At 55.9% G+C, this 15,783-nt stretch overlaps 2 protein-coding genes across 3 annotated transcripts; one reads left to right on the top strand and one right to left on the bottom strand.

Moving 5' to 3' along the window:
• Positions 1-932: 932 nt before the first annotated feature.
• On the top strand, positions 933-8,509 carry ANGPTL6 (angiopoietin like 6). Of its 2 annotated transcripts, XM_032883941.1 has the most exons (7): positions 933-1,003; positions 2,131-2,215; positions 4,979-5,561; positions 6,249-6,426; positions 6,977-7,164; positions 7,244-7,514; positions 8,065-8,509. In XM_032883941.1, exons 3-7 carry the CDS (start codon positions 4,986-4,988, stop codon positions 8,253-8,255), a joined length of 1,404 nt encoding a protein of 467 aa, XP_032739832.1. In that variant the 5' UTR covers positions 933-1,003; positions 2,131-2,215; positions 4,979-4,985; the 3' UTR covers positions 8,256-8,509. The 2 variants fall into 2 exon arrangements, with proteins under 2 accessions (XP_032739832.1, XP_032739831.1); XM_032883940.1 differs by lacking the exon at positions 933-1,003 and having other exon boundaries at positions 2,137-2,215; positions 6,246-6,426.
• SHFL (shiftless antiviral inhibitor of ribosomal frameshifting) lies at positions 8,463-12,831 on the bottom strand. Its single transcript, XM_032883948.1, has 8 exons — positions 12,685-12,831; positions 12,088-12,211; positions 11,846-11,895; positions 10,434-10,472; positions 10,110-10,259; positions 9,591-9,694; positions 9,310-9,464; positions 8,463-8,769 (listed from the first exon to the last, which is right to left on the bottom strand). Exons 1-8 carry the CDS (start codon positions 12,703-12,705, stop codon positions 8,540-8,542), a joined length of 873 nt encoding a protein of 290 aa, XP_032739839.1. The 5' UTR covers positions 12,706-12,831; the 3' UTR covers positions 8,463-8,539.
• Between the last annotated feature and the right edge of the window lie 2,952 nt (positions 12,832-15,783).

Raw genomic sequence — 15,783 nt, 5'->3', positions numbered from 1 at the left:
ACCAGCTGGGTGAATTTGAGAGCCAATTTATCCACTCCAAGGCTCCCACAAGTGTCCTAAAGTGAGGATGGTGATCATTTCTCCTCTGACCCATTTAAAAAGATGATGTATGCACAATGCTTGGCACGCCAGCACCAGGCCCTTGAGGAACAACCAGAGAAATGGGTAGAGCGTGGCAGTTAGACATGTGGGCCTCAGCTCCTGAGGGCCAGCTGTCTTCCCCGGAGGCCCTGTCTGTGGCTAAGAGATGGAAACTCCACATCACCTTCTGGAAACTTAGGGCAAGGCGGGAGCTTTGTGAATAACTCACCTCCTCCTGGTTTCCGCTCAAAGCCCCAGTCTTGGCCTCAGGCCTCTGGCTTCTACCCCAGAACCTTGGGGTGGGGGAAAGGGACGCCCCCAACGTCTTTTTCCCTGTCCCATTGGTTTCCTTCCCCCATAAGCTTCCCCTCCCTCAGCTGTCTCCCCTCCCCCATTTGCTTCCCCTATGCTGGTTCTCCTCCCCAATTCTTTCCCCTTTTCTCTCCTCTGTCTTTCCCTTCCCATCCCTGTCTTCTTCCTATCTCTGTCTGCCTCTGCCCCAGCTTTGTCTCTGCCATCAGTTGTCTCTCATTGCCTTCAAGTTTTGATCTCTCCTGTCTCTGTCTCTATCCCCTTTTCTCTCTTCACATCCCTCTTTCTGACTCCCCCTGTCTCTGTCCATCTCCCCCATGACTCTCCCCTCCTCTGTTTCTTGGACTCTCTCTCCCTTCTGTCAGTCCTTCTCTATGACTTATGAGGTTTCTTCTCTGCTGCCAATGGAGGAAGCTGGAGGGGACTGCGGGTGGGGGGCCATGGGGCCCAGTGTGGGGGGGCCCCAGCCCAGGCCTGGAGCCCAGCCTGGCAGCCTCTCTCAGATCTGGGACGACCATTTCCTCTTTCAGCCCGGGAGTCCACTCGGGTTACGAGTTCAGGACGGTAGGAACTGGGCGAAGAGGACTGCTTCCTGAGACTGTGTCTAGAGGTCGGTGAGGCCTTTGTGCAGGTGGGAGACCCTAGTCCAGGCTCTGGGGGGCTATACGTGAGTCTCTTTGTACCTCTGAGAAATGACTGCATGCTTACTTTTGCCTGTTTTGTCCCTGCAAGATTTGGCCTGCGGATGTGAAGCTGTGTGTGGGAGACAAATGGGAACATGTTCACTGTGGCGGGCAGGTGGGCGGGTGCCAGGGGTTCACTGTACACCTAGTTAGCACCTCTGTGCTTGCCAGCGTGAGACCCTGTGTGCCTGGGTGTGTATGTGTCTGACACAGAACAGATGTACTCCACCCACAGGGTGTTTTCCTTTAAGTCGTGGTGTGTGTGTGTGTGTGTTTGTGACTATATTTTGGACACACAGTTGCTGCTGGAATCTGTGCTTTGTTTCCAGGTGTGTCTTTATATGTGCCCATGCCAGGCAAATCCGCAGATACACACACACACACAAACACACACACACACACACACAGATTCCATCTGTCTATCTTTGTGGCTCTGTGCAGGGGTCCCCATGTCTCGTTGGATATCCGTGTGTCTCTGTGTCTGCACTGTTACAGGCGCCTGGGTATGTGTGAGGGTTGTGGTTATTCGTGTGTGAATGTTGGAGCCAAGTTACCGGGGCTGAGTCCCATCATTCTCCAGCCATGTGGCTGCAGACAAGTCACTCACCCTCTCGCACACTCAGTTTTCCCTGTTGTAAAATGCGGCTACCTACAGAAGAGACCAGCGCTGGTTTTGGAAGACTGAGATTAAAGGTGTGGAGTCGAGAGTCGTGTCTGATGCAGCAGGTGCTGCTGATCTGATGTCTGCTGTCGTTGTCTTTCTCTCTGGTGTGTGCGTGTCGGAGGTTGGAATCCCGCTAGCCTCCCAGGGCCTGCAGCCTCCCACGCTCTGTGCTCTGCTGTGGGGGAACGTCCGGAATGCTGACCTGTGTTATCAGGCTCTGGTGGCCTGGGCAGGGGGATCTGGCAGTTCTGCCTCGGTTCTCATGCGGGAAATGCTAAATATTTACAGTTGGAACTCCCGGGCTCAGCACCACAGCTCTCATCCCAGGCTCTGGGGCGACCAGCCTCCTCCCTCCTGCTCTCCCACCAGCCTCTCCCCATCCTCACTTAGGCGCTCCTGTTGGACCTTCAGCTGCTCCTGGGTCTCCTTGTGCCTGCTTCAAGCCTTGCCAGACGCAAGGTCTTGGTCCTGAGAGGTGAGAGGTGAGAGGGCGGGAGGGCAGGAGAGCAGGTGGAGGCTGATTTTGTCTGTTGGGAGACCTGGGCTTCCCTAGGCCTCCCTCTTACCCCGGGTTGAGATCCTGGAAGGCAGGGGATGTTGCACATATGCAATCTGGCTCCAAGGGGGGTGGTCCATCCCTGTTGTGGGGGGCCTGGTGTCTTCAAGGAGGGGGCAAGGAGAGCTCTTGTTTGGTGTGCAACTATGAGGGTGAGCAAGCCTTTCTCCAGCTCAAAACCCTCCGGGATTCCCACCTCACTCAGGGAAAAAGCCCAGGTCCTCTTGAGACCCACAAAGCCCTGCCCATTTTGCCCCGTTCCCTCCCTGCCCTCAACTCCTCCCGCTCTACCCCTTGCTCACTCTGTTCCAGTCTTACAGGCCTCCCTGATGTTCCTTGGGCACATCAAGCAAGGTCCTAGCTCAGGGCCTTTGCACTTGCTGTTCCCTCTGACAGGAATGTTCTTACCCTTCTCTCTTTCTACAGGTCTTTGCTCGAGTGGCATCTTCTTCCCCCTTTTTTTTTTTTAAAGATTATTTATTTATTTGAAAGACAGAGATCACAAGTAGGCAGAGCAGCAGGCAGAGAGAGAGAGGAGGAAGCAGGCCCCTGCTAAGCAGAGAGCCCGATGCGGGGCTCGATCCCAGGACCCTGAGATCATGACCTGAGCTGAAGTCAGAGGCTTTAACCCACTGAGCCACCCAGGCGCCCCTCAACTGGCATATTCTTAGTGAGTCCTGACCCCGTTTAAAATGGCCCCTCATCCGGGGACTCCCACCCCCTTCCTTGAGTGTTCTCCTAAACACTTATCACCCTCTGCCCTCCCCCCCATCTGCTTTCCCCACCGAGATGTTGGCTCCATGAAGGCAGGAATTTTTTTGTGTGTCTGTAATGGTCATGGCTGTGTCCCCATTGCCTGGAACAGCTCTCAGCACACAGTAGGCATTAAAGGAGTGCTTGGTCAATGTGTGAACAAGGCAATGTGAGTGACAATGAAGACCCCAGGGCACGAGCCTGTGTGACCACCAGGATGTCTGGCTTTGGACATAGTGGGACTTGGAAAATACAGGGGTGATGTGTGGACATCTGTGACATGTTCTGAGTGTGGGCAAGTGCATGCGGGAGGCATATATGTCCTTAGTCTGAGAGGCTGTAGGTAGGTGAATCCCAAGAATGAAGGCCATGGGGGCCAGGCTAGGAGGTCTCCGTGCATGCCCTCAAGGGAAGATAATTACAGGAGCTCACCTATGTGAGCCAGGGAACACGTGGGAGGATGTAGCTGACCTGGGGCTTGTGGGTGCTGAGGGGTGTATGGGTGGCACAAGGCACAGGACAAAACCCAGACTCAGCCTCTGAGAGCTGATGTTTTGGTGGAGGAATTCAGATCATAAACAATGGCAAACAAGTGAGGCAATTTCAGAGTGACAAATGCTGAAATGAAAAAGTTGGACTGTGACAGGGAGCGCCCAGGAGGAGCAATGCTAAATGGGGTTGTCAGGGAGGGCTTCTGAGGAGGGGACATGTGAGCTAAGACCCAAATAAGGAAAGAGGGGGAGCCATGTGAAAATTCTAGGAAGAATGCTCTAGAGTGAGGAAATAGCAAAGGCCCTGAGGTAGGACCATCCTTGTTGTGTTTCAGAAGCAGCAAGGAGGTCAGTGTGCCTGGAACAGAGTGAGTGAGGGGTGAGTGGGAGGGAAAAGAGGGCGGGGACGGGATAGGAAGAGGGTGCAGGGCTTTGTCAGGCACAGGAAGACCTGGGCTTTTGCTCTGAGTGCGCTGGGGACCACGAGGGGTTCTAGGAAAGGGAGACACATGGCCTGACTCTGGCAGCTGTGGGAGAAACAGACCAGAGGTTGATGACAGACAACTGGAGGCCTGGGGGGGCAGCTGCTATAAGGAAATCCAGATGGAGTCTGGAGCTGGGATCATGTTGGAGGGTGATGGCTGTGCGGGACGTGGAGGAATTCAGGGCCTAAACAGAAGAGCTGACAGGCCTGGCTGATAGGTTGGATCTGCTGTGAAGAAAGAGGAGACAGGGATGATTCTGGGGTTTTGGTCTGAGGACGTGGGAGATGGGGTGTCTGCTACTAGTCTGAGTTAGTGAGACTTAACCTCTCACCCCACCTCACCTCTTCCCACCCATTCTCCCTCTGCTTCTGCTCCAGCCTCCCGGGAACAGTCTAGCCTCAGGGCCTTTGCATTTGCTGTTCCCCCTGGCAGGGATGCTCTTCATCCTGACATCCTCATTACTTTCTCCCTCACTTCCTTCAGGTGTTTATTCAAATGTCACCTCCTCCAGGAGGTCTTCCCTCCTTTCAAATTGCCGGGGCCGGATCCCCACATCTCTCCACTATTTACTGCTATCTTAGCACCATCTAATACACTATATTAATTCCTATAGTTTATTGACCTTGTTTTTTGCCCAAGAGGGCAAGAATTTTTGTGTTTTGTTCCCTGCCGTATTCCTTAGAACTGAGGCTGGCACACAGCAAGCACTCAGTGAACGCTTGTTGAATGAATGCACGACATGCTGCCCCCAGGGCGCCTGGAACTCAATGGAGAGGCCGCGGTGGGATCCCATTTGGGCATTTCCAGCCAGGTGGCGGGGGATGCGGAGGGGCTCGGCGGGGAGGCGAGCCTGCATGGACCTGGAGCAAAGCAGGTTCGGCCCAGCCGGAGAGCTGGGGGCCCAAGCTAGGCTCGGGGGGCTGCCCTCCTTCCCGTTCGTCCTCTGCCTGCAGGTCTGCCATGTGGGCGCCTCCGCTGCGCACGCTGCAGCTGCTGCTCCTGCTGGATGCGACGTGGGCGCGGGCAGGCTCCCCGCGCTGCACCTACACCTTCGTGCTGCCCCAGCAGAAGTTCACGGGCGCGGTGTGCTGGAGCGGGCCGTCTGCCGCGCGCCCGGCCCCAGAGGCCGTGAACGCCAGCGAGGTAGCGGCGCTGCGCATGCGCGTGGGCCGCCACGAGGAACTGCTGCGCGAACTTCAGCGACTGGCCGCGGCCGACGGCGCTGTGGCGGGAGAGGTGCGCGCGCTCCGCAAAGAGATCCGCGGCCTGAGCGCGCGCCTGGGTCAGTTGCGCGCGCAGCTGCAGCACGAGGCGGGCCCGGGGGCGGGGCCAGGCCCGGGGGCGGAGCCCGCTGCGCTGCTGGCGCTGCTTGGGGAGCGCGTGCTCAACGTGTCAGCAGAGGCGCAGCGCGCCGCCGCCCGCTTCCATCAGCTGGATGTCAAGTTCCGGGAGCTGGCGCAGCTGGTCACCCAGCAGAGTGGCCTCATCGCCCGCCTGGAGCGCCTGTGCCCGGGGGGCACGGGCGGGCAGCAGCAGGTAACCTCTAAGCTCGCCAGGAGTCGTAGCCACTTCCTGTGTGCAACATTTGTAAGACGGGACTCCTGCGACCCCACGCGCGATCTCTGATCCGCAGTTTCGAAATCCGAAAAGCTCCCCAAACCGGATTCCGACCTCACCTCCCACAGCTCATTTGGGTCAGAACGCGACTGTGGCCACTTAAAATCATTACTTATCCACTTAATATAAATATTCATAGAGTCTGTAATCAAGCACATTATTATGTAAAGACTAAAGACCCATGTTATGGAGGTGTTATGCTATTAGATGTCTGTCCTATGTTATTCTTTCTAAATGCTGCCATATTATCCTTAATTCTGGAACATGGCTGGTTCCCATTTTGAGTAAGATTGTTGCTCTGTGACAACCCACACCTTACAGGGCTGTTGGGAGGATTCCAAGTTAATACTTATTATTGGAGGTACTCAACTCATTATCTCTACTTTGCAGAAAAGGAGCGTCAGAGGCACAGATCAGTTCAGCTGTGAATTTAGGCCCAGCTGTACTCTTGAAAGCTAGAGTTAGGCTTTGGGGAGTATCATTTCTAGGGCTAGGACATGCCCCTGCCTGATCTCCCACCTATCTGGGTGTTGGGGGATTTAGGGCCCCAGTATCTTTTCAACTGAAGGCTACTGTGGTCACATCTGAGTCTCTTGGTCATCCCAGGTCCTGCCACCACCCCTGGTGCCTGTGGTTCCTGTCAGTCTGGTGGGTGGCACTAATGACACCAGCAGAAGGCTAGACCCAGCTCCAGAGCCCCAGAGAGACCAGACCCTGAGACAGCAGGGACCCTTGGCCTCTCCCATGCCCGCAGGGCACCCTGTTGTCCCCACCAAGCCAACAGGTAAGATGAGGGCAGGGCTGTTGAGGGTGTGGGGAGCTAGGGGATTCCAGTGCAGTGGGTAGAGGGAAATGGGAGCCAGAATTTTAATGGCCAATTTCTTTCATGGTAAGGAGACCAGAGGAAACGATGTTTTTATTCTGGTGATGGAACAGGGAGCTATGACTCTCATTCTGATAAAGACCAAAATTCTTACTGTGGTATGAGAACAGGGAAGGAGGTACTCTTCCTTTGATGAGAGGACAGGGAATTTAGGACTGTCTATTGGTGAACATTTAAGCTAGTTCTGAGTGCCATGTTTAGGATTTCTATTCTGGTGAGACTGTAGAACCAGGATTTAAGTACCCCAGGCTCCGTATTTGCTGTAGTGAGAAAAGAATGAATTAGAGTTTTAACTCAGGTAAGGAAATGGATATTGGGGCTTTTATTTTGGTCAGAGAGTGGGAGAGGCAGGACTGCTATTCTGATGAGGGGATGAGGTGAGAATCAGGACTCATCCCAATAAGGGGTTGGTTAGTCCGGGCTCTGCCTTCCCCCATCTCTGTACCCACAGGTCCGTGGCAGGATTGTGCAGAGGCCCACCAGGCGGGCCACAGGCAGAGTGGCGTGTATGAGCTGCGACTGGGCCGGCATGTAGTGTCAGTGTGGTGCGAGCAACAGCTGGAGGGTGGAGGCTGGACGGTGATCCAAAGGCGGCAAGACGGCTCTGTCAATTTCTTCACCACCTGGCAGCACTACAAGGTGGGCGCAGGCAGGTGGGGGGGGCTGGGCAGAGGGTGGGGGACCTGTTTCTGACCTTCTGACTTCCCTGTCCTGCCAGGTGGGCTTTGGGCAGCCTGATGGGGAGTACTGGCTGGGCCTGGAACCTGTGCATCAGCTGACCAGCCGTGGGGACCATGAGTTGCTGGTGCTCCTGGAGGACTGGGGGGGGCGTGGGGCACGAGCCCGTTATGATGGTTTCTCCTTGGAGCCTGAGAGTGACCACTATCGCCTTCGGCTTGGCCAGTACTATGGAGATGCTGGAGACTCTCTTTCCTGGCACAATGACAAGCCTTTCAGCACCGTGGATAGGGACCGAGACTCCTATTCTGGTAAGGAGAGCTCTTATTCTGGTGGGGAGTGGGGACAGGTGGTGGGACTCCTAGGGAGGAAATGAATGAAAAGTGGGGTGAAACTTCCCTCTGATAAGGACCAGGGTAAGCAAGAGAACAGAGAGCACTTTTATTCTGGTGAGGGGATGGAAAGCCTAGATTTCTTCTTTGATGAGGCAAATTCTTTCCTAATAGAGTCAAGATTCCTGTTCTGGTGTAAGGCAGGGAATGAGAGCTAGAAATCTTATTCTAGAAAGGAAGTAGGTGATTCCCTCCCCCCCCTTAAAGGTAGAGCTCCTGGTTTCCAGAAAAGGGTGGAAAAGGTGTAACTTGTACTTTGGTAGGGTGATAGGGAAGGAATTAAAGATATTACTCTAAAAAAGAAAATGGGGGCCAGGGTTCTTACTTTGGGGAGGAGAGAGAGGACCTCAGGGTTGTGTTCAGTAAGAGTGAGGAAGGCCAGGGGACGCCTGACGAAAGCCTTGCACTAGTGAGGTAGTGGAAGAAGCTTTTATTTTGGTGACAGGGTATGTGGTTTCTCTCTTCTCAGGTAACTGTGCCCTGTACCAGCGGGGAGGCTGGTGGTACCACGCCTGTGCCCACTCGAACCTCAATGGCGTGTGGCACCGCGGTGGCCATTACCGCAGCCGCTACCAAGATGGTGTCTACTGGGCTGAGTTTCGTGGCGGGGCTTACTCTCTCAAGAAGGCTGCCATGCTGATCCGGCCCCTGAGGCTGTAACCATCTCTCCATCCGTCCCCTGGGTCCCAGGGAACGTTTGTCAGGAGGAGCCCACGTTGTCCTGGCCACACTTGCTTTGTGACATGGCGTGGGCCACATCCCATAGCCCATCCTGGTGTGGATTTGCTCCCCGGCCCTGAAAACGGGACCCAGGAATCCCCCTGCCCATCTCTCAGACCCAAATGGCTCCCCGAGGGCGTTTAGATCTCAGTTTGAGCTCATATTTTATAACAACACAAAATCTCCACAGAGTGTGTCTGGCTTGCATCTGCCCCTTGTCTGGGTCACTCCCTGGGCCCGCCCTCCTCCTCATCATCGTCCTCTTCTTCCAGCTCCTCCTTTAGGTCCTCCAGGATGAGGTTGTCCAGGTCTTCTAGGAGGCCCCCCTGGCTCAGGCAGGTGGCCACCGTGGAGCCACTGCTGATGTGGGGGTTGCTGGGGTGCAGGACTTTGGGTAGGTGGTTCTGCTTCCGGCTCTTGGGGTGTGCGCAGGACGTCCCAGGCATGTGGGGCTCTGGGGAGGGAGAGGTTATGAGGCCGTGGAGCCTGAGGCCACCCAAGAGTCTGGGGGCAAAGGGGCTGTAGCCATGAGGCGCTCAGGAGAGGGGAGGGACCTGGGCCAGAGCCACAGGAAACTCAGAAATGAAAGTTACAGGTATTGAAGCCACAACAGACCCAGGGACATGGGCATCACCTGAGACTACAGGACACAAAACAGGAACCAAGGACACAGACCACAGGGGCAGAGGCTGAGGTCATGAACAGGGTGAAACCACCAAGCCTCAGGGCCAAGACCACAGAACATGGCTGATGTCTATTAGGAGGATCAGGGTCTTGGGTGGCCTGGTGTTGGGAGGCCACGGAAGATGTAAAAGGAGGGGCCGATGCCATGGGATGCACTAAGTGGCTCTGGGGACGGAGGCCTTAGGAGGCACGTGGAAGAAGCAGGCAGGCACCTTGGTACTAAGGCCCCAGAGGTGGATGTCCCAGGAGTCAAGGTCAAGTAGGCTGCCCTGAGTGGAGGGAGGTCATGGGGGACATGCAGGGCCCTCACCTCGCCGGTTGTAGCAATCGGCAGCCGAGCAGGAGTGGGTGTGGGTGCTGCGGCGATCCGTGTCCCGGTCCCAGCGCGGAGGGAGGATCCGTGTTGGATACACGGGGAAGCCGCACCCATAGCAGGGGGATGAGGACCCCATCTGTGCCCAGCCCCTGGGGTGGGGGGGCAGGGTCATGAGGGTCCAAAGGTAAGGCCGGGGGCCGGGTGGGACCAGGGCAGGGCCTGGGGGGTGCAGGGCTGGGTGGGGGTGGGGGTTGGGTGGAGGTCAGCACCCTCACCGGAAGTTGTGCCGACACCTCGGGCAGTGGAACTCAGCCACACCCCACATCTTGTCACAGGGCACCGGCTCATAGCGCTTTCGACACTTCCTGCACCGGGACACCTGGGCATGTAGAGTGGGGAGCAGGCTCTTGTCAGAGGGGCGCCCCTGGAACTTGATACTGGCAGTGGGAATAGGTACCCCATGGAAACTGACAAATGCTACAAATCTGGGGTTCTCCCCCTACCTCCCTGCACTAGCTGGGCTACTAAGCATTTACCAGAAGCACACCACTGATCAGGGGTTCCAAATCCAGACCTGGGATTGTGGTTTTGGGGTCAGGTTTGATTTCGGTGGCAGCGGTCAAAACTGTGGAGCCAGAGGTCGGGCTCTGAGGTAGGGGTGGAGCTGGAGGGCCGGAGGGATGGGGTCTGAGGTGGAGGCTGAGCTCCAAGACTGTGGGTGAGGGACTGGGCTCTTGGGGTTGATACTCTCAAGTCAGAAGTATGGGTACCGAGAAGGGGGACTGGGTCATCACCTCCTTCCGCTGCGGTACGCGCCGCCACCAAACGTGGTCACAGGAGGAGCAAGCGAACTGCCGATCCACGGCGGGAATGAGGTCTTCCTGGGCTCGCTGGAACATGCGGAGGTTGGCTTCTGTCAGGGGCAGGAGGGAGGTCGCCACGGCCTGCAGGATGGGGACAAAAGGGAGGACACGCCTCACTGTGAACCTAAACACACATCAGCCCTCTTCCCTCTATATACATGTCTCCCTCTCCTCATCCACGGATGCCCTCCACTCTCCGTGCCTGTGGATGTCCTCCTCCACTCTACCTACTGCTGTCCCATACCCTGTACTCACCTGGATGTCCTGGTCCTGCTTCATGTCCTCCGGTGGGTCCTGGGTGGAGACATCAGGGGCAGAAAATGGGGAGCAGCTTGGACCTCTTTTTACCATTATTTGTTGGGGCGGAGCAGCCAGGTTCTGGCCCCATATGAGTAGGGAGTCCCTAACTCGGGAGGAGCTTAGAGAAGGTCAGGTGCATGACCTCAGTTATCCTCATAGTCGCCTTGAGTGGGGACGCACCTACCACCCCCACTGCTGAGATAAAGAAACAGAGGCTCTGAGCTGGGAGAGGGGTTGCCTGAGATCACCCTGAGTGCGCATGGCCCAGCAGGCCCGGACCCCATGCTCCACACTTGGTGGCGCTGTGACCCGTCGCCTTTTTGAGTCCATGCGGCTCTAGGCTGAGTGCTTGGGCTCTGGATTCAGAGAGATGCAGGTTCCAATCCTGACTCCAACGTTTCCAGCTGTGGGAGTGGAGCCAAACCACTAATGAGGGGCATCTCAGAGCGCCATGGCTGACATCCCAACCGCCACCTGCTTGCTGTGTGAACCCGGCAAGTGACTCCATCACTCTCCATCTCGGTTCAGTCGTCTGCAGCACGGACGTGATAACGGGACCGTCTCAGTGGATCAGTATGGGGATGAAATTCAAGAAAACCCTACTGCAGGGGGAGCGCTCACTTTCCTATTATCATTTTTCTTTATTTGAAGTAGGCTTCATGCCCAATGTGGGGCTTGAACTCGTGACCCTGAGAAAGAGTCCGCATATTCCCCTCCCCCACACTGAGCCAGCCAGGTGCCCCTCTCATTATTTTTTATCATACCCTTTACATGAGTAAATGTAAAGAATACAATACGTACCTTATTACACTCTAACAACTAGGGGGTGCTTTCAGGCAGGTGAGATCCACAGTGCTCTGGCCACCAAAGTCATTTAAGGGGTAAAGGAGCCACACTGCACCTGTGCCTCAAAGCCTTTCATTCATTCATTCATTCATTCATTCATCACATGGGGTCCCCTGCCCCTCTCTCCTCCCCCATTTCTGTTTATCCTAGCCAGTCCGCCTGTTGCTCATTCTGTTGCCTCTTCCAGGAAGACCCTTTCCAACCACCCCACTTTCCAGGATCACTATTCCTCACACTCCTTCCGGAAAGCCTTTTCTGACCTCCAGGGTCCTGTACAATGACACTAATCCTGATTTGCTTCACTGCCTAGCTTCGTCTCTCTCTCCCACTCAATGCCATCACAATGTAATGAGCACCTAGTTTGCACACTCCCTGGTTGGACCTGTGGCTGGAAAGGTAAGTCTATGTGGATCATGAATTGGGGAATGGTGGTGCACAGAAGGGGCTCATCATGGATATGCCAGGTTCCTTCGGTTCCCCCTCCTCAGATACCCCATCCTTTGATGGGGGGGGCAGTTTACCTGGGCATCCAGGTCATTACTCAGTTCCTGTCCATCTTGCTGCTTTACCCCTGTGGCAAGAGTAAGTGTAAGTAAAAGGTCCTTGAAGGATCTTGTGGGAGTTTCAGGGTCCCCCCAGGGGCCCAGTACAGACCCTTCTCAGATCATTTCAGCGCCTCTTCCTACCCTTAAACCAGATCACACCTCTTTTGCGCGCTCCCGGCTCCCAACCCCTACCAGGTCCCGGACCCCAACCCGCTCACCGTACACGATGGAGCGCCCCACTCCCGTGTGGTCGCTGGCAAATCTCCTCATCAGAGTCCCCGCCTTCCTGGAGGATACCTTCCCATGAAACTTCTCCCGGAGGCGCCGGACGCTTTTCTCCAGCTTGGGGGGGCAAAGGGGGGTTCCGATCGCGTAAGGAGAGGAGCGACTGACCCCCCTCCATCTCTAGGCATCCTTCTTTCAGCCTGAACTTGACCCTTGGTTTTGGTCCCCCCCCCCCCCCACCCCCGCCATCCCTCTACGGCATTTCCTGGAAAAAGCCAAAGTCCCCACAGGGCACTGGGGGAGGGAGCGGACTAGTGCCAGCGTCCCAGGATAAGGGAGGAGGCTGGCCAGGTAACCTCTGGCCTCTGATCCTTGACCCTGCAGCCCCCGCTTTTCCTTGAGGAGGCCTCATCTCACCCGGGGGATGTGGCGGTCATTCTCCTTTCCGGGGGAGGGGGGGACGAGTGCCAGCCAGGCGGTAGGTCTGGGCTTCGGATGGAGTCCCCAGAAACTGCGAAGCCCCTCCGCGCCCCCAGCCCCTCCTCGGCGCCTCTCGCGAGCCCCCCGGCCCAGCCGTAGCCATCTCCTACCTCCACACCTTCTTGAGACATGGTGGCGGCGGCGCAGTTTACCGCGAGGGTCCGCACTGCGTGCTCGGAGCCCCCCTACCTGGGCGCGCCCGCGGGTCCAGCAGCCGCGCAGGGCAGGGGGGCGGGGCCTCCGGGCGGCCCCGCCCTTCCTCCCCGGCCCCCTCTTTCGCTTTCGATTACTGGGGGTGACTGGGTAGACGGGGCGCTCTGGCTCCGCCCCGGCTCCGCCTCTGCCCTTGCGCCCCTAACCCGGGCGGGCGCCAGGGGTCTGCACCCTGCGGCGGAGCGCGCGGACCTCGGACCGTGGAGGCGGCGCGGCCTCTGCAATCGGTCACATGTCCCCACGCTGCGCGGGGTCCGCGTCTTCACGTCCCTCGTGGGGGCGGGGCCGCATCGGAAGGCCGCCGCGAATCTCCGTGCCCCCTCAGCTCGCACTCCCCCACTTCATCGCTCGCTCTCCTCCCCTCCCTCAGGAATGGAGGACCTGGACCCAGTGCTCGCTCTGAGTCTCTTAAACGCGGCCGTGTCTTCTTTCCGAACCTCAGTTTACTCCTCTGTAAAATGGGGATGGTACAGTGGCTACGTCTTGGTTGTGCGTGTCTGCCAGGATTCAAGACCCGGGGTAGAGCGCGTAGTAGCACCTGGGGTAGGCTAACTCGTCACTGGGCCACCTACTGTGTACCGAGAAGATGCTTGTTAAAAACAGAGGTTACTGGTCTCTAACAATCTGGCGGCAGCAGCCTGTAGTCTAGGGGTTCCTGGGAATCTGCACCGTAAATTGGAAGGTGGAGAATCTTCTCCGCTAGCACTACCCCCCCCCCCCCCCGCTAAAGTAAGCTCCACACCTAAGGTGGGGCTTGAACTCGTGACCCTGAGAGCAGGCGTCACATGCTCCACCCACCTAGCCAGCCTGGGGCCTCTATTACATAAAGATATTCTTTAACAAACGCACCAAAAATGGAGATTTAAAAAATATAGGTGTTCTAATGTTTTCTCCTTGACCTCCAAAGCTTTGTTTGTGGTTCTGTGCACCCCATCTGGAGCCAATTAGTGAACAGAAACAGTTCACGGTTCTTTGTGGCTGAATGTGGAATTTCCAGCAGGGAGGAGAGAGCGTGGAGGCTGCATAGAGTACCTGGGATTTTATCCTGAAGGAAGGGGGGAGGTGTGGAGGGGAATCTCTTGTTATATAGATACAGGATATATAATATATAGTATGTAATTACTACTTATGCAGTGGAGAAGGAGGCTGCAGCCAGGGTGGGTAACAAGCAGGCAGGGAACAGGTGGGAGACCCATCCAGCTCTAACATGAACCAGGTCTGCTAGATCCCTTTTTTAAAAAGAGATGGAGAGAGAGAGACAGAGAGTGAGAGAGAGCGTGTGCCTGTGGAGCACACCTGGGAGGGGCGGGGGGGGTCCACAAGAAGTGGGGGAAAGAGAGACTCTTAAGCAAGTTCCGTGTCCAATATGAGCCTGACGCAGGGCTCGATCTCACAACCCTGAGATCATGTCCTGAGAGGAAACCAAGAGTTGGACGCCTAACTGACTGAGCCACCCAGGCGCCCCCAGATCTGCTAAATTCTCATAATAACGGCCATCATATCGAGCTCTTACTCTGTGCCAGGCACTGTTCTGGGCACTGAGCATCTAACAGTCTCATAGAGTTTTTGTGCATCAGGAATCTAGGAATGGTTTTGCTGGACTTTCTGGCTCAGGGTCTCTTGCAAATATTGGTCACGATGTTGGCGGGAGCTGCAGTCACCTGAATGTTTGATTGGGGCGGGAGGGTCCACTTCCAAGATGGCTCATTCAATGTGATGGGCAGGTGCTTGCTGTTGGTGGGATGGCTCAATTCCTCCCTCCTTGGGTGCTTGAGTGTACCCACCCCCCTCCAGCTTGGCCTCCCCACCTCCCTAGAGCAGGGGACCCAACAAGAGAGGAAAGGCCAGGTGGGAGTTGCATCTTTTATAACTGGTGTTGGAAGCCACACAGCATCACTTCCACCACGACCTTTTGTATGTTAAAATCAAGTCACTAGATCCGGCTTGTGTTCAGGGAGAGGAGAAGCAAGACCCCTCCTTCTGCCGGCTCCCATCTTCCCATCTCTTGCTGGAGCCTCTCACTGGCTGCACCAGACGGCAGGGAGAGCCAGGGAGCCAGCTCCGCGGTCAGCCTCTCAGAGCAGTGGATTCGGAAGGATAAACAGAAGATAGAACCAGAGTATTGCATTTTGGCCACCGTGGATGGACAGAGAAGCAAACATTTCCAGCGATCACATGGGGGCGCTGCCTACCCACCAACAGTTTTCTGACTTTGTGGCCATCCTGGCCTGGCGGAGTGTGGCTTGTAGGTGCGTCGGTAGTCGGTTGGAGTATTACTGCATTTTGTCTTTTGTCTTTATGGAAAGGTGTGGCTAAGGAGAAAAGAGATGTGCTGCTAACAGGGATAAGAACTAGTCCCGGGGCGTCGAGGTGGCTCAGTGGGTTAAGCATCCCAGTCCTGACTGCGGCTCCAGTCCTGGTCTCAAGATTGCAAGATTGAGCCCCAAGGCGGGCAGTGCGCCCAGCGGGGTGTCTGCTTGACATGCTCCCTCTTCTTCTCCCTCTGCCCTTCCCCCACCAAATAAATAAATCTTAAAAAAAGAAGAATAGCCTCTGACATGTTGGTTAGTTGAGTCAAAGATTGAACCCTTACCTATCTATCCATTTGATGTGGTTTTGGGATGTGGGTGAGGTTTGGGGGAGGGGGTAAAGTCCAGAGCCGATGGCCACGAAAGAGTTCTTGAAACATCTGGTGAAAATGGCAGTTTTATTAACCACGGGGACAGGACCTGGGCAGAAAGAGTGGCATGGGGGTTGTGAGGAGGAATTGATTCTATACCAAGCTGCTGAGGGAGGTCAGGACAAAGGGAGGTGTCCAAAAGGCCCTTCATATGCTAAAGCAGATCCTCAGGCTCCTGGAGGCCTTGCTATTATCAAGCTAAGTACGTTTTCCCCTCTAGCAAAAAGCATTAAGTAAGTTGGAAGTTTCCTGGGGGAAGGTCACACATATGGGGGAGGGGGCGTTGTGAGTGTCAGCTTGTGCTCGGTCCTCAGCC

Source organism: Lontra canadensis, unplaced genomic scaffold, assembly GCF_010015895.1.
Source record: "Lontra canadensis isolate GAN:19392208 unplaced genomic scaffold, GSC_riverotter_1.0 scaffold88, whole genome shotgun sequence".
Taxonomy (NCBI): domain Eukaryota; kingdom Metazoa; phylum Chordata; class Mammalia; order Carnivora; family Mustelidae; genus Lontra; species Lontra canadensis.
The sequence above is the reverse complement of the archived record's forward strand: the minus strand, read 5'-3'. Positions and strand labels throughout refer to the sequence as shown.